The sequence below is a fragment of the Hemibagrus wyckioides genome, linkage group LG17 (genome assembly GCF_019097595.1).
Source record: "Hemibagrus wyckioides isolate EC202008001 linkage group LG17, SWU_Hwy_1.0, whole genome shotgun sequence".
Taxonomy (NCBI): Eukaryota; Metazoa; Chordata; class Actinopteri; order Siluriformes; family Bagridae; genus Hemibagrus; species Hemibagrus wyckioides.
Window position 1 is genome coordinate 5,442,808 of NC_080726.1, and position 27,897 is coordinate 5,470,704.

A 27,897-nucleotide genomic window follows, 5' to 3' on the forward strand; every position below is an offset into this window, starting at 1 on the left:
CACAACTGTACACTATACACCACTGTACACACAACTGTACACTATGCACAACTGTACACACAACTGTGCACACAACTGTACACTATACACCACTGTACACACAACTGTACACTATACACAACTGTACACACCACTGTACACACCACTGTACACACAACTGTACACACAACTGTACACTAAGTGCACTGTACTCTAAACACTATAGACAACTATACACTACACACTATACACAACTATACACTACACACTATACACAACTATACTCTAAACACTATACACAACTATACACTACACACTATACACAGCTATACTCTAAACACTATACACAACTATACACTACACACTATACACAACTATACTCTAAACACTATACACAACTATACACTACACACTATACACAACTATACACTACACACTATACACAACTATACTCTAAACACTATACACAACTATACACTACACACTATACACAACTATACTCTAAACACTATACACAACTATACACTACACACTATACACAACTATACTCTAAACACTATACACAACTATACACTACACACTATACACAACTATACTCTAAACACTATACACAACTATACACTACACACTATACACAACTATACACTACACACTATACACAACTATACTCTAAACACTATACACAACTATACACTACACACTATACACAACTATACACTACACACTATACACAACTATACTCTAAACACTATACACAACTATACACTACACACTATACACAACTATACACTACACACTATACACAACTATACACTACACACTATACACAACTATACTCTAAACACTATACACAACTATACACTACACACTATACACAACTATACACTACACACTATACACAACTATACACTACACACTATACACAACTATACTCTAAACACTATACACAACTATACACTACACACTATACACAAATATACACTACACACTATACACAACTATACTCTAAACACTATACACAACTATACACTACACACTATACACAACTATACACTACACACTATACACAACTATACTCTAAACACTATACACAACTATACACTACACACTATACACAACTATACACTACACACTATACACAACTATACACTACACACTATACACAACTATACACTACACACTATACACAACTATACTCTAAACACTATACACAACTATACACTACACACTATACACAACTATACTCTAAACACTATACACAACTATACACTACACACTATACACAACTATACTCTAAACACTACACACAACTATACACTACACACTATACACAACTATACACTACACACTATACACAACTATACACTACACACTATACACAACTATACTCTAAACACTATACACAACTATACACTACACACTATACACAAATATACACTACACACTATACACAACTATACTCTAAACACTATACACAACTATACACTACACACTATACACAACTATACACTACACACTATACACAACTATACACTACACACTATACACAAATATACACTACACACTATACACAACTATACTCTAAACACTATACACAACTATACACTACACACTATACACAACTATACACTACACACTATACACAACTATACACTACACACTATACACAAATATACACTACACACTATACACAACTATACTCTAAACACTATACACAACTATACACTACACACTATACACAACTATACACTACACACTATACACAAATATACACTACACACTATACACAACTATACACTACACACTATACACAACTATACACTACACACTATACACAAATATACACTACACACTATACACAACTATACTCTAAACACTATACACAACTATACACTACACACTATACACAACTATACACTACACACTATACACAACTATACTCTAAACACTATACACAACTATACACTACACACTATACACAACTATACTCTAAACACTATACACAACTATACACTACACACTATACACAACTATACTCTAAACACTATACACAACTATACACTACACACTATACACAACTATACTCTAAACACTATACACAACTATACACTACACACTATACACAACTATACACTACACACTATACACAACTATACTCTAAACACTATACACAACTATACACTACACACTATACACAACTATACACTACACACTATACACAACTATACTCTAAACACTATACACAACTATACACTACACACTATACACAACTATACACTACACACTATACACAACTATACACTACACACTATACACAACTATACTCTAAACACTATACACAACTATACACTACACACTATACACAACTATACACTACACACTATACACAACTATACACTATACACAACTATACTCTAAACACTATACACAACTATACACTACACACTATACACAACTATACTCTAAACACTATACACAACTATACACTACACACTATACACAACTATACACTACACACTATACACAACTATACACTACACACTATACACAACTATACTCTAAACACTATACACAACTATACACTACACACTATACACAACTATACACTACACACTATACACAAATATACACTACACACTATACACAACTATACTCTAAACACTATACACAACTATACACTACACACTATACACAACTATACACTACACACTATACACAAATATACACTACACACTATACACAACTATACACTACACACTATACACAACTATACACTACACACTATACACAACTATACACTACACACTATACACAACTATACTCTAAACACTATACACAACTATACACTACACACTATACACAACTATACTCTAAACACTATACACAACTATACACTACACACTATACACAACTATACTCTAAACACTATACACAACTATACACTACACACTATACACAACTATACACTACACACTATACACAACTATACTCTAAACACTATACACAACTATACACTACACACTATACACAACTATACTCTAAACACTATACACAACTATACACTACACACTATACACAACTATACTCTAAACACTATACACAACTATACACTACACACTATACACAACTATACACTACACACTATACACAACTATACACTACACACTATACACAACTATACACTACACACTATACACAACTATACTCTACACACTATACACAACTATACACTACACACTATACACAGCTATACTCTAAACACTATACACAACTATACACTACACACTATACACAACTATACTCTAAACACTATACACAACTATACACTACACACTATACACAACTATACACTACACACTATACACAACTATACTCTAAACACTATACACAACTATACACTACACACTATACACAACTATACTCTAAACACTATACACAACTATACACTACACACTATACACAACTATACTCTAAACACTATACACAACTATACACTACACACTATACACAACTATACTTTAAACACTATACACAACTATACACTACACACTATACACAACTATACACTACACACTATACACAACTATACTCTAAACACTATACACAACTATACACTACACACTATACACAACTATACACTACACACTATACACAACTATACTCTAAACACTATACACAACTATACACTACACACTATACACAACTATACACTACACACTATACACAACTATACACTACACACTATACACAACTATACTCTAAACACTATACACAACTATACACTACACACTATACACAACTATACACTACACACTATACACAACTATACACTACACACTATACACAACTATACTCTAAACACTATACACAACTATACACTACACACTATACACAAATATACACTACACACTATACACAACTATACTCTAAACACTATACACAACTATACACTACACACTATACACAACTATACACTACACACTATACACAACTATACTCTAAACACTATACACAACTATACACTACACACTATACACAACTATACACTACACACTATACACAACTATACACTACACACTATACACAACTATACACTACACACTATACACAACTATACTCTAAACACTATACACAACTATACACTACACACTATACACAACTATACTCTAAACACTATACACAACTATACACTACACACTATACACAACTATACTCTAAACACTACACACAACTATACACTACACACTATACACAACTATACACTACACACTATACACAACTATACACTACACACTATACACAACTATACTCTAAACACTATACACAACTATACACTACACACTATACACAAATATACACTACACACTATACACAACTATACTCTAAACACTATACACAACTATACACTACACACTATACACAACTATACACTACACACTATACACAACTATACACTACACACTATACACAAATATACACTACACACTATACACAACTATACTCTAAACACTATACACAACTATACACTACACACTATACACAACTATACACTACACACTATACACAACTATACACTACACACTATACACAAATATACACTACACACTATACACAACTATACTCTAAACACTATACACAACTATACACTACACACTATACACAACTATACACTACACACTATACACAAATATACACTACACACTATACACAACTATACACTACACACTATACACAACTATACACTACACACTATACACAAATATACACTACACACTATACACAACTATACTCTAAACACTATACACAACTATACACTACACACTATACACAACTATACACTACACACTATACACAACTATACTCTAAACACTATACACAACTATACACTACACACTATACACAACTATACTCTAAACACTATACACAACTATACACTACACACTATACACAACTATACTCTAAACACTATACACAACTATACACTACACACTATACACAACTATACTCTAAACACTATACACAACTATACACTACACACTATACACAACTATACACTACACACTATACACAACTATACTCTAAACACTATACACAACTATACACTACACACTATACACAACTATACACTACACACTATACACAACTATACTCTAAACACTATACACAACTATACACTACACACTATACACAACTATACACTACACACTATACACAACTATACACTACACACTATACACAACTATACTCTAAACACTATACACAACTATACACTACACACTATACACAACTATACACTACACACTATACACAACTATACACTATACACAACTATACTCTAAACACTATACACAACTATACACTACACACTATACACAACTATACTCTAAACACTATACACAACTATACACTACACACTATACACAACTATACACTACACACTATACACAACTATACACTACACACTATACACAACTATACTCTAAACACTATACACAACTATACACTACACACTATACACAACTATACACTACACACTATACACAAATATACACTACACACTATACACAACTATACTCTAAACACTATACACAACTATACACTACACACTATACACAACTATACACTACACACTATACACAAATATACACTACACACTATACACAACTATACACTACACACTATACACAACTATACACTACACACTATACACAACTATACACTACACACTATACACAACTATACTCTAAACACTATACACAACTATACACTACACACTATACACAACTATACACTACACACTATACACAAATATACACTACACACTATACACAACTATACTCTAAACACTATACACAACTATACACTACACACTATACACAACTATACACTACACACTATACACAACTATACTCTAAACACTATACACAACTATACACTACACACTATACACAACTATACTCTAAACACTATACACAACTATACACTACACACTATACACAACTATACACTACACACTATACACAACTATACACTACACACTATACACAACTATACACTACACACTATACACAACTATACTTTAAACACTATACACAACTATACACTACACACTATACACAACTATACACTACACACTATACACAAATATACACTACACACTATACACAACTATACACTACACACTATACACAACTATACACTACACACTATACACAACTATACTCTAAACACTATACACAACTATACACTACACACTATACACAACTATACACTACACACTATACACAAATATACACTACACACTATACACAACTATACTCTAAACACTATACACAACTATACACTACACACTATACACAAATATACACTACACACTATACACAACTATACACTACACACTATACACAAATATACACTACACACTATACACAACTATACTCTAAACACTATACACAACTATACACTACACACTATACACAACTATACACTACACACTATACACAACTATACTCTAAACACTATACACAACTATACACTACACACTATACACAACTATACTCTAAACACTATACACAACTATACACTACACACTATACACAACTATACACTACACACTATACACAACTATACACTACACACTATACACAACTATACACTACACACTATACACAACTATACACTACACACTATACACAACTATACTCTAAACACTATACACAACTATACACTACACACTATACACAACTATACACTACACACTATACACAAATATACACTACACACTATACACAACTATACACTACACACTATACACAACTATACACTACACACTATACACAACTATACACTACACACTATACACAACTATACACTACACACTATACACAACTATACACTACACACTATACACAACTATACTCTAAACACTATACACAACTATACACTACACACTATACACAACTATACACTACACACTATACACAAATATACACTACACACTATACACAACTATACTCTAAACACTATACACAACTATACACTACACACTATACACAAATATACACTACACACTATACACAACTATATGTGCCTATATACTATACAAAACTATACACTATACACAGCTATGCACTATACACCACACACAACTATACAATATACACTTTATACAACTATACGCACCTGTACACTATGCAAATTATATGGAACTATACACTATACACAACTATATGCACCTATTTACTATTCACACTTATACACTATACACAACTACACACGATTTGGTACACATACACATACACATACACATACACATACACATACACATCATGGAAAAATGACTAGTGGATTATTTCTTTATATTTCAACTGGAATAAATAATGGATCATATTTATATTTTGTTTAGCAACTTTAACCTCACAACTCCAACGCAAATCTGAAGAGTTCAGTCATTAAACATATTGGCCGACCATCTATATTTCGAATAAGTGGAAAACTGCAAATTAAATTTTCGACCAAAATATTTCTTTCAAGAAATCACTCCAATGTACACCCACTTCACTTCCACTGGAAAACATGTTTAACCTCTTTGCTCCACATGCTCTTCACTTCTCCAACAGCTTAGCTGAACTTGCCATGCCCTCTCTCTCATGCCAAACAATATTTTCTCAGTTAAGTAGATTTTACATTCCCAATGAACTGGACTCATCTTGAGCATTTGACTGGTTCCACCATGCAAACTTTTTACAGAGTGCGAGACTTCCTGTGGCTGCCTGCCCTATCAGGCTCGGTTCTGGCCATCACATGGCAGCTCATTATCAGCCCATTAATCTGTGCAGATCTCCATAAACCCCTCTATCGTCCAGGCCGGTTGTGCTAACTCTAGTGAGGATGGTCATTAAAAAGGGAGGAAAAGAGCAGGACAGAAAGGGGAGGATGTGAAGGTGGGAGTAACAGAACAGAACCATGTGGAAACTTCTTCCACGTCAAAGCTCTACATTTTGATGACGCGATTCTTCTCCTTTTTAGCATTCTGATCAGCTAGCGTTTGTTGTAGCATTTTTAATCAAGCTGGCTTCATTCCACCAGTGATGTCACTCGCGCCGAGAGTTTTCTCACAGCTTCCATTAGATTTCTGGCCACTTATTGTCTCACACTGGCTAATGCTCCATGCTAATCCATGAACACAGCAGCTACATGCCGCTACACAGGAGAGCCAGAGGACTATCGATCTTCCCTCAGGACTTGCTTCCTCACTCTCCGTGACATTGATTATATTAATATTGACTGCTTCAGGTTCCAGCTGGTGCTAGCACAGGTGACTGGGAGGCAATTTGTCCTGCTCTAAAGGATTTTTTAATGGAGTATTCACAAGGGCTGTACTGTAGAACTCCTGAGGAAGTAAATTGAATAGCTGCATTGTGGCAGCTCCTGGTTAAGCAGCGTTTTCTAAACCATGCCTTACCTTACTTTCACTGTGGAGATGAAAAAAAAGTAAACTCGAAAACTCCTTCAGTTTTTCATTATTAAAAGTTCAGTGTAAAATCTTTAACATTTCCTTATCAGACAGAACTCCGTTAGGAATTTTTAATTATGTTTCCCTATATTAGAAAAGGTTCCTAGAGGAACTCCTTCAGGAACTCTTAATTAACCAACAAGCCCTTGAGGAACATTTCTTTCCTAATAACTCGTGCTTCACACTGTCGAGAGCTACACTTCTCAGCACAGATCACCACAAAAGACTTTGCTTGCCATAATGAGCTTTACTATGGATTTTGAACGTAGATCTTTAATGGAAGGTTATAGATGTACAGTCATCTAAAAGGCATCTTTCAACAGCATCAATCCTCCTGTCCTCCATGATGTGGTCTTAAGGTCAGCATTTTGGCCATGAGGGCGATTAAATGAACCTGCTTGCTTTTATTTAAGTGATGCATGCAGAAAAGCAGAAAATCAGACTTTTTTGAATCAGGGGTCATTAGGAGCATTTTGTAAGTTTTGGGATTTAACTCAAAACCTCTAAGTGTGTTTTTTTGGTTAGTTAAATATAGCATTTTAAATGGTTTCACAATACAACAGTTGTAACCCAGTTTGTGAGTCTACATAGAACTTTATACAGAGGGGAATTCTTCTCTCTGTTGCATTCAAGGAAGAACTCAAGCAGGACAATAAAAGCTTCTTGATTTGACAACACTTAGAACCTGGACTTTTTCTGAGCTCTATATACTTAACACATGCTACCTCTATCATATCATGTAGAGGTTATATATGTGCGTACAGTTGCACACATCTGCACATTGGTTCCACACTAATCTGTATTCACACACATACATCAACCAGGCATAACATTATGACCACCTGCCTAATATTGTGTTGGTCCCCCTTTTGCCGCTAAAACAGCCCTGACCCGTCCTGCACTGTGTATTCTGACACCTTTCTGTCAGAACCAGCATTAACTTCTTCAGCAATTTGATCAACAGTAGCTCTTCTGTTGGATCGGATCACACGGGCCAGCCTTCGTTCCCCATGTGCATCAATGAGCCTTGGCCGCCCATGACCTTGTCGCCGGTTCACCAATGTTCCTTCCTTGGACCACTTTTGATAGATACTGACCACTGCAGACCGGGAACACCCCACAAGAGCTGCAGTTTTGGAGATGCTCTGATCCAGTGGTCTAGCCATCACAATTTGGCCCTTCGTCAAACTCGCTCAAATCCTTACGCTTGTCCATTTTTCCTGCTTCTAACATCAACTTTGAGGACAAAATGTTCACTTACTGCCTAATATATCCCACCCACTAACAGGTGCCATGATGAGGAGATCATCAGTCTTATTCACTTCTGGCACTGCTCAGAATGTTATGCCTGATTGGTGTATCTACATGTATAGCAGACATTTATTTCCTGTATACAACTGAGTAGTAAAGGGACAATGGTAGCGCAAGTGGTTAAGGGTTATTAAACATTTGAGTTATTGATTATTATTATTAACCACTGGGTTATTGATTGGAGGATCAGGGTTCACGCCCTAGCACTGCCAAGCTGCCACTGTTGGGCCCCTGAGCAAGATCCTTAACCCTCCCTGGTCCAGGGGTACTGCATCATGACTGACCCTGCTCTCTGACCTCCAACCTATAAAGCTGGGATATTTCTCTGTGCTGTGATGTATATGTGTCAAAAATAAAGGCTTCAAATAAAGGCAGCTTGGTCAAGACAGTGGCAGCTTGAGGGTTGTGGGATTTAAACTCAAATCCTTTCAATAAGCAGTCCAACATCTCAACCACTGAGCTACCACTTCCACTGTCTTCTGTATAGTTCATTCTATTTTTATTGGATTTTTAAAAAAAATTCTATTACGAGTATGTTTTTATTCTTTATATTGTTCTCTTCATTTTGATTTATTCTAGTCATAAAGCATTTCACTACGTCAGGTCATATTGTGTATGGTTGTGTTTGGGAGAAATAAAATTAAAATTTAAAACTCTAGAAGACGTAATGGTTATAGATTTAGATTTTTATGGAAAATTCTAAAATCCTAATAAAAAGCTTCTGTATGGGATAGGTTTTCTTTTGTTGTCTTGTTCCTCTTGGGTTTTTTCCACTCGTCTTCCCGGAGTTAGAATTCTGGGTCATGTTGCCCCCAGAGGGATAAACTGTTAAACTGGGGGAAAGTAGAAATCGTTTAATTTCACTTTGTTTTGAATTAGTTGATGTAAAATGTGACCATGAATTGGGGGATTGGATTACTTTTCTTTTTTAATAAAAAATAGCAAAAACAGCAATATTTTTCATTGCTAATTTTCATTGCTATTTCTTCTAGTCATCCACATAACGTTAAATAATAATAATAATAATAATAATAATAATAATAATAATAATAATAATAAATAGATAAATACATAAATAGATAAATAGATAAATACATAAATAAATAATAATAACAATAATAATAAATAAATAGATAAATAAATTAATAATAATAATAATAATAATAATAATAATAATAATAATAATAATAATAAGTTAATGTTGTTTGTACACATTCCAGAAAATTCTGTAAAATATTTCTGGCCGCACTATAATCTATAAACAGGAGGGAAAAAATGAAGCAAACATCTAACATCCAAACAAATAAGATAAATACAATAAATAAAATGACATCTATACTTACTTGTCAATCAAGTTCAGAAAGCTCCACCCCCTGCAGTGCACTCTTTAGGAGGGAGGTGGAAATGTGTTTAAATATAGCTTAAAATATTTATTGTATACTCTATAGTAGATAATCTAGCCATGGGGTCACAGTCCAGTGACTTCTGTGCCGGTCCCAAGCCCGGATAAATAGAGAGGGTTGCGTCAGGAAGGGCATCTGGCGTAAAACATTGCCAAATTTAACCATGCGAATCATCAGTACTCTGAAAAGATGTTGAGGTTCTCTTTGGGAGTGACAAGGTTGGACAGGATTAGGAACGAGTACATCAGAGGGACAGCTCATGTTGGACGTTTGGGGGACAGAGTTAGGAGGCCAGATTAAGATGGTTTGGACATGTCCAGAGGAGGGAGAGTGAGTATATTGGTAGGAGAATGTTGGACATGGAGCTGCCAGGCAGGAGGCAAAGAGGAAGGCCAAAGAGGAGGTATATGGATGGAAGAAATGAGGATATGAAGCTAGTGGGTGTAAGTGTTGAGGATACAGAAGATAGGGATAGGTGGAGAGAGATGTGGCGACCCCTGAAGGGAAAAGCCGAAAGAAGAAGAAGATACTCTACAGTAGATAGTTATTCTGTTGTTTATTCTGTTATCCGCGAATTATACTGCTCATGGTCGTGTCCTACTTGTAAACTTGTTAATTAGCTCAGTCGGTGTAATATATGCGTATTTTACAGCAACATATCTAGAATCTCAGCCATGAGCCAAACACAGTGAATAAACCTGGCTGTTCTAAGATGATAAATTTTGGACAGGAGTTTAATTGGGCTTGTCTGTAGAGCCAAAATCAGGTCAAATTAAGCAAACTGATGTATGCGCCTGAACCGTGGAAGCTAGACGATGGAGAAACCTCATGACATTTAAAGCTATTGGCTTTTTCCTGCTCCGCTGCCAATTGAGTGAATATCAGGCTGAAGGTTAAGAGCTCGCAGGTCATTATGTTGATAATAAAAACAATTTCACTTCCAAGTAATACACGTCACTGTGCATTTTAATGCTGAAATTCCGAGACGGATTCTATTCGGGGGGTTGTATTTCTCACGGCTGCAAACTGTTTACGTTGTTCGAGGACAGGTTTATCACCAGCGGTGTCTGTACCCAGCTCAGCTGAATAAATGCCAGTGTGGATGTTTACTCTGGACATTGTGCAGGAGTGTGTAAAGGGGCTTAACTGCAGACAAAGGCCAGCTCCGGTTAGTGTGTGTGTGTGTGTGTGTGTGTGTGCGGATGTACATGGCGCAAATCAGGTCACATGAGGTTAAGACACACCAGATTATCTGCAACCTTCAACAGGAGCCTTTCAGATTGCTACAAACGCACTCAGATGTTTACTCACAAGTGCATATTGTTTCTGGCACAAACCACGTTTTAAAGTTTACGTAAAAAATCTCAGGTTTGCGTGGCATACACAAACCATATCCTCAGATAATATTTGAGGTTTGAGGACGGAGAGTGTAATAGGGTGTGACAGACAGAGAGCAGTGCTGTATCCAGCACAGCAGCTAATGGAGCTCTGCAACGTCTCGCCCATCAAACATTCAGGACTATACTGCTCATACACACACACACACACACACAGTTTTCTCATGCACTCTACCCACCCCTGGCACAGTGTTACTGCAGATCAAATGTTCACATCAGATGTTTTTATGAGATGTTTTCCTGTCTGTTCTTTTAAAAAAAAGGACAGGGTTTATCAGTGTAAGAGCTCGGATATAAAAGTTTGTTTGGGTTTATTGTCAAAAGTGAGTTTTTGAAGGTCAGACATGGAGCAGGAGGGATGTTGGTAGTAGGTTTGCTGCTAGTATACACTCTGGAGAACATTCTAGCTGGAAAACAAACAAATAAAATAAATAAACATATTGGCATTATTATTATTATTATTATTATTATTATTATTATTATTATTATTATTATTATTATTATTATTGTTAGTAGTAGTAGTAGAAGAGGTTTTCCTAGTAGTAATAGTAGTTAAAGTAATACTACTTCTACTACTACTGCTAATAATAATAATAATAATAATAATAATAATAATAATAATAATAATAATAATGCCAGTGTGTGTATTTATATTATTATTATTAATATTATTATTATTGTTAGTAGTAGTAGTAGAAGAGGTTTTCCTAGTAGTAATAGTAGTTAAAGTAATACTACTTCTACTACTACTGCTAATAATAATAATAATAATAATAATAATAATAATAATGCCAGTGTGTGTATTATTATTATTATTATTATTATTATTATTATTAATATTATTGTTGTATATGTATGTTTCTTCTTGTAACTTCCAGGGATATTTTTCTTAAAAAGGAAAATAACATACTTATAAACCATTAATAAATGTTGTTCAGCTGTATGTATGTATATATATATATATATATATATATATATATATATATATACATATATATATTTATATATATATATATATATATAAATATATATATATAAAATTGATAATGGGTAAAATTGATAATTAATTGATAATTAATAGTCTATAATACATGATTATTTACCACTAGTGTGTTAATGAATTATAGCCAGGTGTAAATCATGAATAGAACTAGTTAAAGGTGTGTAATAAGGTGGTTATTAGGACATTAACATTGATGAATATAATAATAATAATCATTTAATATACTGCCAAATCCAAATATATCAGTTATTTAAGTACATGAATAAAAGCATGTATCAGTGTGATGTATTACTATTATAGGATTTTTCTGATTCTTTTTTCCAAATTTGTTTGTTTATTTATTTATTTATTTATTTTGCAGCCAATCGGAGCTCTGAACCCAAAACGTGCCGTGTTTTTTGCCGAGCGCTATGAAGCGTGGGATGACGAGGCTCCACCCTGCCACTACTCCACCCACTACTCATCTGCAACCTCCACTCTCCACTGGCTCATCCGAATAGTAAGCCCTGCTTCATACTACTACTACTACTACTACTGCTAATACTAATACTACTACTTATACTACTACTACTACTACTACTACTACTGCTGCTAATACTAATACTACTACTTATACTACTACTACTACTACTGCTGCTAATACTAATACTACTACTTATACTACTACTACTACTACTGCTGCTAATACTAATACTACTACTTATACTACTACTACTACTACTGCACTACCACCGCCTGCCAATACTCAATACTACCATTTATACCACTACCACCACCGCTGCCAACACCACCAATACTACTACCATACCAGCTACTACCACCACGGCACTGCTGCTAATACTAACTACCACGCACTTACACTACTACCACCACCACCACCGCCGCTAACAATTAACACCACTATACACCACCACCACTACCACCGCCGCACACCATACCACCACCATACTACCACCACTACTACCACCGCTGCCAATACCAATAGCACCACCACACCACTACCACTACCACCGCTGCCAATAACCACCACTTCATACCAGCTACCACCACCACCACTGCCAATACAACACTGCCATTACTTATACCACCACCAGCGGCACGCCGCTGCTGGTGCTAATACCACCAGCGTGGCACCACCACCAGCAGCGACCGCCGCCTGATTAGCAACCAATACCACCATTTCCATACCACCACCACCAGCTGCCGCCACTAACACCACCACCATACCACTACCACCACCACCGGCCGGCAATTGCACCACCACTTATACCAGCAGCACCAGCACGGCTGCCGCTGATCACCACACCACACCACTCACTACCACCGCTGCCAACAGCAACACCACCACTATACTACCACTACCACCACGCCAGTACCAACCACCATTTAGCTACCACTGCGGTGCTGCTGCCAACAATACCACCACTTCATACCACTACCACTACTACCACTGCTGGCCTAATACCACACCACTACTTCTACCAGCTACCACCACCGCTGGCCAATACCAATGGTGGCACCACCTGTTTGTGCTGCTGCACTGGCGGCCACCGCGCTGGTGCGCAATTAACAGCCACCATTTAACCACCAACCAACTGCCGCCAATACTACTACCATTCATACCACGGTTTGTGGCAGCACCGCCGCGCCAACACCACCACTACCACTTGCTAACCACTAGCGGCACCGCCGCTAATACCTCAACTGCTCACGTGGCTCCAGCAACCACCCACGCTAACACCAGCTGGTCACCACTTGGCACCACCAGCAGCACACCGCCGCTAATGCTGGTACACCCACCACGGCACCACCACAACCCAAGCGGCCGCTAACTAATACCACACTTATAACAGCTACCACTACTGCTGGTGCTAATACTAACCACTACTACTTATACTACTACTACTACTACTACTACTGCTGCTAATACTAATACTACTACTTATACTACTACTACTACTACTGCTGCTAATACTAATACTACTACTTATACTACTACTACTACTACTGCTGCTAATACTAATACTACTACTTATACTACTACTACTACTGCTGCTAATAGTAATAATATATTAATAATAATATGACCACTACTACTCCTTCTACTACTACTATCACTACTTTTCACTATTACTGCTGCTGCTAATACTAATGCTACTATTAATGCTACTAATTCTAACATTATTACTACAACTAATATTACACTGCATGGCCATAAATATGTGGACACTTTACAGTCACACCTATATGATCATGTTGGACATCCAATTCCGTTCCAAGGTTTTGTAGTGTGAATTTGTGTCTCTTCATTCAGTCCATAAAGCTTTTTTGAGGTTTAGGCACTGATCCCTATTATTAGCATTATTCTACAATAAAAAAAATAGCCTTTGCTTCTGTGCTGATGCTATATAATCAAACTTATGAGCTGGGTAAATTTATCAACCTGCCAGAAATGTAAGCATAATATGTGTCATGTGTGCTCATGTCAAATGTTGAATATCAAGAAACACATAAACAAAAAAATAAATAAATAAAAAAAATCGCTTTGGATAATTTTTTTTTTTTTTAAATATGTACAAATTTAAAAAAAAAATTTTTTTGATTTGTCACAGCTTTGCAAATTTTTTAAAAATTACTTTTATTCTAATTTTATTTATTTATTTATTTATTTATTTATTTATTTATTTATTTATTTATTTGCTTATATATGTCAGGTCATAAAAAAAAGTATTTTTAAAAAAATTTAAAACTTTTTTTTTGTCTTATAAACGTCAAAGACTAAACATTTCCAAATTCAAAATCTATCTAAATAAAAAATATCTATATAAATAAATATTACTATTATGAATTCTCTGAAGTATTATGCTAATGTTAAATGTATATCGTTTTCTATAACTGTATCAGTTTATTTAGGATTAGCATTATTTAGTTTCATCCCAGTAAACATGCTACGAGTGTATAATCTGTTCAGTGCCATAACTGGAGTTCATTTTCACCCGTTTGATCTTGTCAGGGCATGGGATCTCATAGAAAGCAACTTTGATCTCATGGAAAGCCACTAATCACAAACTTTGCGAGTACTCCAGCAGTGTTGCGTTTGTAAAATGATCGCAAGATGCCCTTCGTTTAAGCGTCATCTGTTTCCCTTGTAACATTTCAATATACGAGAGCCAAAGACCGAGACGTTTGAATGAGAGAGGCTTTGATAGTCGATCGCGCCGCATGTCAGCTGCTTCGCTCACAACAGAACGTAAGTCAAACTGAACATCTCAGTCGGGCCAGTTTTAGGTTCCGCCCGAGAAGGCCGGGCTTTCACAGCCCACTAAACTAGCATATGTGTGAGCGCTAATGATTTACAGGCCGCTGCGTGTTAGCTTTATGGCTATCAGACAGAGCAGAAATTCCTGAGAAGCACATGCCAATCACGGCTTCACTATCCTGTCCTCGTTTGACCTGGAAGAGGGGGATGTGTGCACCAAGAACGCTTTCTGTTTTACTTCAGTTGTCTTGCTACTTAGTGCTGCTAGTGTGATTCCGCAATCGCTTCCATAAAGTGACCTTATTATATAATTTTTAATTAAAAATTCTCCCCATTTTTATAAGCTGTCTTTGCTAATGATGGCCGCTTTTTTCCCTTAAAGTGAGTAACAATGTTAAAAGTAACAGGGCTGCATGAAATTAGCATAGATGCAAGACACGTCTCAAATCGCATACATGTGCACTCTTCTAGTATTTTGTACTTAAGTACTGAGATAATGCGTTTATTCAACTGATAAACACTAAGTGTTGAATGTTGAACACTTCATGAACTCAACACTCGCAGCCTTGCTTACGTCGCAGAGGAGGAGCGGGGCTACCAGCCACTGACGCTAGATAAGAAAAAATGTTCAGATTAGCCGACGAAGCTCTGGTGGACAAGACGTCTTACAAAAGTCTTTTAACTTATTGAAGTTTTATTTGAGATTTACTTTTCAACATCGCGACAGCGTCATGTTCCATGCATTTGACAGGAATCAGCTTAAAATTTTAGTTTTTGTGTTCCATTTGAGATGATACGAACCTTCTAATGTTCATACACTGGACGCTAGAATACATAGTGCACAGTACATAAGTGTATATTGTCTGGAAGGTCATTTGAGACAAAGCTAAAATGTTGGGAATTAGCAGGCTTGCTAATGATAGGACAATTCAAATGAATTTTAAGGATTTAGCCATTTCTCCTCAGGTGAACATATTGCTTAAGTAATTTACTTTTAGTTAATAATTTTAATTTTGGTAAAGTTCACAATATCATTGAAAAAATAATGAAACTGAGAGGAGACGATGTATTTACTTTTCTTGTTATTATAAAATTCAGAAAATTTAGATGTGTTTCATGTGTTTCGCAGGAGAGGGATGTCAACAACAACTTAAGCAGCAGCAACAAGATACAGATAAATAAAACAATTTTATAGTTAGTTTAAAAACCAAAAAAAAAAAAGATTTATTTATTTATTTATTTATTCATTATTTCCGTATGTCTTTTTTTGTTAGTTTATTATATTTATAGCCTATAATTAATGGAAAATTCTATTTTATTTCTGTAGATGTTTCTCAAAGTGTCTTGTAGTGAAATACCCTTTAAAATGTCTTTAAATATTTTAAAATTCTTTAAAATTTCTCCATTAGTTTTCACACAGATTTGTCATTTTTTACCACACTATAACATCTAACTTGTTAATAGCTTAGTGTTAATAGCTTAGTAGAAAGCGATACCATTAATAAATAAAGACAAAATAAAAACAAAACAAGCGAATAACATTGAGTGAATAATATTAATAATAAAAATATAATCCCATAAGAAAAATTATTTTCAGTATATTAATTCAATTTGTATTTTATGTAAAATAAATCACTTTATATTTACATATTTATATATAAAACTCCAGCTTTATGGCAGACCATTACAGCAGCCATTAAACTATCAATACTAAGCCACCCAAATAAGCTTAAAGTTCCTCATTTAAATATATTCCCAATTAAATAAGCAGCACATGTTTAATTTCATAGACATTACAAATGAAATGGCTGTAATTGGCTGCACCAGTAGAACGTAGAGAGTTGATGATGATGATTTGGAGAAAGGGTGCTGTGACAGCTGTTAAGCTCGGCTTGAATGAAAATGTAGACGCCATCATCTCTCCCCCGGCTGCCTCCTCCTGCCTCACCGTGTCACTCCAGCTCGGGCTGATGATGGCGAATATGAGCCAATTAGAGGCAGAGCTCTGCTCCTCAACAGGCCACATTCAGTAATTAATTCTGCCTCAGGCACCGTGGGTATAAACGAGCGGAGAAAGCGAGAAGAAGAAGGGAAAAAAAAGAGAAAAAACCCTCCACTAACTCTCCATAATCTGACAGATATGTCCTCCACATTGAGATGTTTATGCAAACGGAACATTTCCTCCAGCTTCCTGGAGCGCTCAATCATGCGATTGCGTCAAATTACCATAGAAATGAATTTGGATTTCACTTTGCCAGTGTTTATGTAGCGGAATGATATTAGTTCCTTTGAAAAATGCAGATTTGTCGAAGCGAGTGCTTAATTATCAGTCAAGCTCGGCAGGAAACGGATCACATGGTGATCCTGTGTAATGCGATGCGGCCATTACTCCACAGCCTGGATCCTGCTGCACAGCGTTGTGGTTTTGGCACCCGGGAATAAACATTTCTTGCTAATGAAATGTGTTAACAGAAATCTGTGACAAGTTCTTTGTGTGTGTTTTTTGTTTCAATCCAGGAACCTTTTACGACCTTCTTTCTCAGCACCAATGGCAACAAGTTCCATCACCCTAACCGTACTTTCTCTGGGATCTTGCGGTCGTGGAGACACTGCCAGAGGGACACCTCGGATGTCAAGGTGAGACAAGAGACGCTAGGTTCATGCATACTTTTAAAAAATCAGGAAGTGCTAACAGATCCACACATTCAGTATTTCAGTATCTTGAGAGCTTTTCTAGCGTCAGACACTTCACCATGAGGCCCAACATGTTTCCCAGCACGTTATTTTTTTGAAACATCCTTCTATTTGCTCTCCGCGTGGTCCTAGCTCCCTCAATGTTCTCTCATTGTTTCATTTCCTAATTCCCTTCATCTGTTTTACGTTTAGATCCTGATGAATCTGTCTGTTTTTATACTCTTCTGTGATTTGTATATATTTTTTAGAGTTACAGATTACATGTGTTTGCTTTCTCCTTCCTGTCCTCTGACCCCTAAATCTCTAACACATCATCTGCAGTTGAAACACAAACGTGACGGATTATGCGCTCGATCTCTGATTGCACAAGATGCTTTTGGAGTAATTAGAAGTAAATAAACTCAGTAAGCACTGTCTATTCAAAGCAGAAATTACATGAAGGAAGAGCTGGTTAACAATAAGTTCTTTACAATGCTTGTATTCATATTTGGGACTAATGTATATATATATCTTTGCCATAATGGTTTTGTATGATAGCACTGATAAGTAGTAGATTTTTTAAAAAATAATTTGACTCTAGACATGTCTTGGCTGATGAACTGAATTTATCACGAGTGTGAACATTGCCCAAATACCTTTTCCAAATGAACTACGCCTCAAAGTTCCCATTTTGTATTTAAATATCTCATAAACTCACCTCCTAATCTGCAGCGACATGCCTTCCCCTTCATATTCGCTGTCTAAATTATTAACGCTCTCTGCAACACACACTCCTAAACATGTTCCAATATGTAATTCACACCGTTTATAATAAGAGCCTCATTTCACTCCGTGCCCAAGGCCTGTTATAGAAAAGCGAACCTCTCTGAGCCGAAGCGAATCTTTTACCAGCAGGGAGAACCCAGCCTTGTTCCTCCTCCAATTCTTCGCTCTGCAGCACACAGAGGAACACACTCGTGCTGACCTAAAAGTGTCAGACTTTTCCAGCACACCCCACGTCGCGTTCGCTTCACCCCGGGCAATTAATAAAGCATTAATGACAAAAGCTATTCAAAATGTAGTCTTTTTATGTAAAGCCACGGTTTCTGGCCTCGTGAGACACAGGAACAGCAAGCTACGATGCAGAGTACAGGCAAAACACACACTCAGGCAGGAAGCTGCTGGAACATCGGGCTTGTTAACAAATACAGACACTATTTAGGTGTCTGAACAGGTAGAATTTTACACAAGAGAACTGGACACAAATAGAGATGCTGTTTTTAGAGCAAGAAAATAAGGAGAAACAGGTTTCCCATGGTTTTCTGTTTTTTTTTTTTAGCTTTTTAAATGGGTTCTACTTGGTAAGTAGGAAAGGAGAAGCACATTTGCAGGATTCTACATAGAACTTTCGTCCTCTGCAGTTTCCTAGAGTTCCTCTAAAGGCACAGGGCTCTGTTTAGGATGCTGCAGTGTTCAGGTTTGGCAATGGGTCTGTGGGTAGGTTTTTAGCTTCCTATGAGGGATTGTGGTAGCTTAGAGGTGATGGACAACAAATTGGAAGGTTGTGAGTTCGAATCCCAGGTCCACCAAGCTGCCACTGCTGGGCCCTTGAGCAAGGCCCTTGTTGCTCAGTTGTATAAAAAAAACCATTTTGTAGGTAAGTCTCTCTGGATAAGGGGTTCTGCCAAATGCTGTAAATTTTGTAAATGCTGTAAAGTTTAGTTTTGACATGTTCTATTGTTCTATTTGGATCCCACCAAACAAACGTACAGATACGTAAAACATTTTTGTATAGTTAGTTTAAAAACAAACAAAAAACTTGTTTATTTATTTATTTGTTTTGTTTGTTTATTTATTTATTTATGTATTTATTTTTAATTATTTTTTATTTTAAATGCATTTATTTATTTGTTTGTTTGTTTGTTTGTTTGGTTAGTTGGTTGGTCGGTTGTCTTTAAAGCCTATAATTAAAATTATAAATGAAAATTATACTATAATGTTTCTCAAAAGCATGCACATACAGCCTCTTGATGTGAAGGATACTTTAAAATGTCTTTAAATGTTTAAGGGTAGGGAAACACTCAAAAGTTCTACATAGAATCTTTAAGGGAACTCCAGAGAGAGGGTAAGTGGGTAATTGGTAATAATGCTGGGAATGGAATAGGGGTGTTTATTTTTTTGCTAAAGGATATCTGTTTTTATCTTTTGGAGAACAATGGTCAAATGCACTTTATATTTATACACTCCTTAAGGATCATAATGGAGTTATTATAACCTTAATGATCCCTAATGGTGCTAGATTTTTTTTTTTCTTCTGGAAATGAACTCCACTATCTGGGGATACCACCCAGAACTTTTAAGGGTTCCTCCAAAGGAACAAACCAAACATCTCTTTCATATGATATACACTTAGAACCAAAGTCTCTTTACATTCAGTATTATCTTCCTGATTGAGTTCACATTGGGTGCGTACTAAAATTATACGAATTACATACATTTCTGAAAAGGAGACACCTCAGCTGTAGGGTTGAATCTTTAACGAGACCCCAGAGTGACGTAAATGGGTAAGAGGTAATAATGAAGGAATGGAATGGGGGTAAATAGGGTCTTTGTTTGTTTTTTTCCAATGGATATTGTGCTGTTTTATCTTTTTGTTGAACTATAGTAAAATGCAGAGTGTCTAGGATTTTATGTGCTATTCAATGATCCATAATGGTTCTTGATATTGTTCACTTAGAACAAAAGCTTCTTTAGGTACAATTTAGCTTTCTAGGGTAGATCATGGTAAAATTCTTCTACTAAAAAAACCTCTCTGATAAGAAAACACCTCAGATGTTGGATTTTTGGTAGAATCTTTCTCACCGGACAGATGGGTAAATAATAGGGTTAAAGGGGTTCTTGTTTGGAGAATGCTATCACCTAATATCTTACACTCAAATGGTTGCATGGAAAGACACATGACTTTTGTAGGGCAGTAACAGAAGAATTAAGGGATTCTTCAAATGGTTTAGTGTATTGTATTGTCAGGTTGAAGACATGCACTTTATGTGTTGAGTTTATTTTTATTTTTTAGCTTTTAGTTCTGTTATCTTATGTAGCTCTGTGTTTTTATTGTAGCACCAGGGGCCTAGAGGAACGTTGTTTCATTTACCTCTGTACTACATCAGCTGTATATGGTTTTCCAAAGGTTCTCTGGGTATGTTTTTAGCATCTTAACATAGGTCTTCTACTTAGATCCCTTTCCAATTAATACAAAATCTATCTGACCCAACATGCTTTCCCACTTAAGTTCTATCTATTTATACTATTTCAGAGAACTTATTAGTGTTTCTTAAGAGTTTCCCAGATAGTTTCTTAAGAGTTCTATGTTGATTTTTTCCTTAATTGGGATTTCTCATTAGAGAGAAAGCTAGATATGGTATATCAATGCTCCAAAGAACCCTTGAAGAACATACACTACTGCTAAAAAGCTTGGGATCACTTGCATATTTCAGTTTGATTCCAGCTACGGAGGAAGACTCCAATCAAGCCAATCCATCTTGTGGGAGATGCTCCAGGAAGCATGGGGTGAAATCTCATCAGATTATCTTGAGAAATTGACAGCTAGAATGCCCAGGCTGTAACTGCTGTAAAAGGTGTTTTTTTATGAAGGCAAAGTTTGAAGAAAACGTTCATCATTTCCATCACTATAATTATTTCTAACTCTGACATGTCAGTATGTCTTGTTCTTTTACTTTATTTTCTATTCAGACTAATTTCGTGTGTGTTTCCTTGGAAACAATAAAATTTTTGAGTGATCCCAAACTTTTGAGCAGTAGCGTACATGTAAGCACATGTATAGAACATACATGCATAAAAGTACCCTCATCATTTGGACACTCTTATTAAAGAAGGCTAAATGTTAAAGATTCTCAAGCAAACCTTTAAGGTCTGATGAGAAAGCAGGCAAGGAAGGTATTTCTTGATCAAAAATGCTTCCAAATTAGTAAAACTAAGGACCCACAAAAATCCAAAGAACCTTTGACAAGCTCCTTTTTTCCCCAAAGAATGTAGTCATCCAGCCTGATTAAAGGGAAGCTTGTTTCTGAGTCCCTTGTCCTCTGGGTCTGTCCCCGACCCCCTCCATTTCCCCGGTTTCTCCAGTAATGAGTACAAGCTGTCAGAGAAAGCTGGCTTAACAGGGGCGACCTCCCTAAAAGAGCAAATGACCCGGTACACATACATGTTCACCCTGTCTTTAAACCCTACACACTCTTTTCACCAAAGAGTGAGCAGCTAATGCTAGAGCAACCTTTCTATCCTTTCAATCTGCCATTAAAAAGAGAAAGAGAAACAGAATAAACAGAGGGAAATGAGGGAGCTAGGAAGTGGTTCCTCTTCAATCCTAACAATGGATTCCCAATAGTGTGATCCAAAAAATGACCTCATCTTTAAAAAAAAAAGAAAGAAAGAAAGAAATCCAAAATCGCATCCATCTGCTATTAACTTGGCAGGCAGAGATGAGACCAAGAGAGAAGGAAGAGAAGGGGAAAGCATTTTTCTCTCAAACCTCCAGCAATTTCTCAATAATCTCTTAAAAAAACAGGTCTGCCTGAAGGTGTGGAGTGTGTGACAGTTGCAGATGTGGGCGTCATTTGGACGTTAGCGCCGTGGAGAGGTTACGGCGGAGTGTGATTGACTCGTCAGCCCATTATGAGGCTGTAGCGGGTTTAATGGCCGCCCGTTGGAGGAGGCCAGGGAACTCAGAACGGCTCAGAGCTCAGCTCCGATCAGCCAGCTCTCACCGCAGAATGTCCAGCGGGGTGACAGATTGACTTCTCCATCCAACTTTGGCTGGGGTCCTTTGGGTGAAGTTTAAGACTCTGAAACTGCCACAGCATTGCCTTTCTAAATCTGTGATTTGTGTCACTGTGAATGCACTGGGCTTTCAGAGCATATGGTGGCCATTAGCATTCAGTAGGGGGACAATATTTAGGTAGTTTTGTGAATTTGGATAATAAAGCTACATTTATATGAACACACACACACACACGTATGGTACAGTTCAAAAATCATACCATGTGTGTACATCTTTGACTTTGCAGATACACTTGTATGGAGAAGATCTTAAATGCTCTTCAAACACAAGTTCTTCAGAGTGACATTAAAATGGAAGAGGCCAAATTCCTCGTGTTCACATGCTCCACATGCTCTCATAGGGGTTTCTGGGTAATTTGTGGAGGGACATATCTGAGGTTTGGAATGTGGCAGTCTCTGTGGATCCTTGTGGGTTAAATGAAGTTGAAGTTTTATTGGCTGAAGGTGTTGAGTGTGTTGAAAGCGTGCTGAGATTCAGAATTCTTCTCAGGCTTTATAATAACACCGACTTGTTCAAAAGCCAATAATATGACGGTGATAATGATGATATTTTAATCGTATTTAATAATTAAAACCTGCTTAGGATCCATTTGTACACTGCTGATGAAAAAGAGAAAGCAAGATTATAAAGCATGTTATTAGATGATGTGCTCATTTCTATGTTTTGTATTTGTGATTAAAAACTGGATAAAAACACCTGCTTTATTGGAAAATAATTTGTGAACTCTGTACAAATGTATAACTGCTGTTTAAATTTGTCTTCATTTTAATTTGTTTTATTATAGAATTTTAATTTACTAATGTTGATGTATTAATTTATTAATACAGTTATTTATTTATTTATTTATTTATTTAACATTTTTATTTTCTTAAATTAATGATTATTTTTTTACTTAAAAATCTGATTAATTAAACTGAGTAAATAATTATCTGGTTCACAAAAGTGTATGTGTCATTTTAAATAAATAAATAAATAAATAAATAAATAAATAAATAAATAAATAAATAAATAAATTACATGACCCATAATACGTGCTCCCTTTAGATCAGTCTCCATATAACGACTAAATTTTCTAGTACATGAATCTTTACAATTAATTGTGTAGTAGAGCTCATGATGGCTTATGAACATGTTATAAGCTAAAGTTATTATAAAGAATTAACAATGAAAGTCAGAGAGCTTTAAACTCATTGTTTCTGCTTTAGTATCAGTGAATTTCTTTTGCATTTAATATACTTATGAACTTGTCTCAGTAATCTAGAGGTGTTTCATATCTGACGAAGTTATCTATCTATCTATCTATCTATCTATCTATCTATCTATCTATCTATCTATCTATCTATCTATCTATCTATCTATCTATCTATCTATCTATCTATCTATCTATCTATCTATCTATATTATCTAGCAGGGTGGAGTAGTTATTATAAATATAGGATATATATGGTCTATAGTCGTTTCTGTTTCTCCTGAAAAGTCTTATTATGAGTTTTCAAAGTCCAAGCCCACATTAGTTCCCCCCTCCTTCCCTTTACGTTTAGTATTAATTCCTGGTTTGAATTATTGACCATTGTTAATTTTTTGTAGTATGCTATCTGTCCATCCAGCTATGCAATTGATCTATTTTATGATTCCTGGAGGATCCTTATTAAAAAACTAGCTTCCTCCATCCACATCCAGTTTTTCCCTGATTCCAATACAGATGTATGTGTGGTGCTATTATAATGTTGTGTGTAACAGCACTCGGAGAACCAGCAGAAGGTCTTAGCACAGATTTCACAGATATTTATCACATATGCTAACACATTTCTGACTTTAGTATTAAGTCTTTGCTAAAAAAAAATTTCCGGCAGAATTCCTGGAAGCTATAAGCTGATGATGATGATGAAATAATTTCTGTGCAGTGAAAGTTCTTACTAATGTGCTATTGCTGTTCTTTTTAAATATTGTTTTTTGAAATATTGTGAAAAGAAAAGAAAAGAAAAGAAAAAAAAAGAAAGAAAGAAAAACACTTCACAATTTTATCAGTTTAATTCTATCTGAACTTTAGAATAATTGAGGAAAAGCTTCAGTTTATTAAAAGAAGACTTTAAATTTATGAAGATTTAGCGTATAGTATTTATGGTGAAAATAAATATATCTGTAGCTGTAGACACCAGACACTTTATTATACTTTACTTTATTATATTACTATCTAATTCTACTCATATCTCTGAAATGTCCACTTCTTTGAGCTAGCACTCTGGTTTTTAGTCCCAGCCTACTTGAAATCACATCCAGAATCAGTGTTGAAATTCTGCTCCACCTTCTTCTCTGCGTTACTCGGTCTACATCCTGAACCCATGTGGTTCTTGAGAAACCCAAACCACCTCCTGACCCCCAAACATAACACATCCAGGCCAGCACTTAGGCAGGAAATAACTGCAGCTTCCTTTTCGTCTCTTCTGCTTATTTTGCTACTCTTTCCCTTTTCCCCAAAGTGCTGGCTTTTTACAACTCACTGCGAAGTCTTTAACAGCTCATCTGGAGGCTCTTTCACTGGTCACTTGAAATGCTGTCAACATTAGTGCTGGCATTTTTTTTTATTTTTTTTTATTTTTTGGAAGCTGTTCTACTAGTAAAGTTGTATTTGGAGGTAGGAAGGCTTCAAGTAATGTCCCAGATAAATGCTGCCTCTTGAGACTCCTCATCTGTGGTGCCTTCATCTAGGATCTGCTGTATGCTATGTACAAAATATCTGCATACAGCAATCCAGCACATGCCTGAATTTATAAAACAAATAACATTGAAATATTCTCCTAACGTTTTCTCTTCCTTGCCTTTTTTAATCTAGGAGCTGATCCCTGAGTTTTACTACCTGCCGGAGATGTTTGTGAACAATAATGGCTACGGTTTAGGGGACAGAGATGACGGCACCCCAGTGTGTGATGTAGAGCTTCCTGCTTGGGCCAAGACGCCTGAGGACTTTGTGAGGATCAACAGAATGGTAAGAGATCCATCCAGACTTAGACTGCACAAATATTCAGCCGAGTGGAACAGAATGTCTCCTCTAATTATGAGTGATTTTGAACACCTGATGAAACACACGGACGATGTTTGCCTGAACAGACCTGTTGGCGTTGCGCTGTTCTAACAGATTATAAGAGTAATAAAAAAACAGCAGGAAGGATCATTGATCAATCATTTACTAAAAGCTTGTGTAAATGTTTTTTGAACTAAAACCTATCTGGATTTTGCCTCGTTGCCTCGCACCTTCAGGGTTGGGGGTTCGATTTCCATCTCCGTCCTGTGTGTATGGAGTTTTACCCATGCTTTGAGGATTTTTCCTTCTGCCTACTGTCCGAAGACATGCTCTGTTGGCTGATTGGCATCTCTAAATTGTCTACAGTGTGTGTGAGAGTGTGTGTGTGTGTGTGTGATTGTGGCCTCTAATAGATTGGCAAGGATGTCCATCATCTTGTGCCCCTGGGATAGGCTCCCTGCTACCCTGTATAGGATA

At 36.1% G+C, this 27,897-nt stretch overlaps 1 protein-coding gene across 2 annotated transcripts in view; it reads left to right on the forward strand.

The window, feature by feature from the left end:
- Positions 1–27,897, forward strand: part of nbeab (neurobeachin b) — a 451,655-nt gene that overhangs the window by 375,939 nt on the left and 47,819 nt on the right. For both annotated transcript variants that reach the window (XM_058413684.1, XM_058413683.1), the window contains 3 exons: positions 13,970–14,107; positions 19,385–19,504; positions 27,232–27,384. In XM_058413684.1, coding sequence (XP_058269667.1) covers positions 13,970–14,107; positions 19,385–19,504; positions 27,232–27,384 — 411 coding nt within the window. The remainder of the gene's footprint in view (positions 1–13,969; positions 14,108–19,384; positions 19,505–27,231; positions 27,385–27,897) is intronic.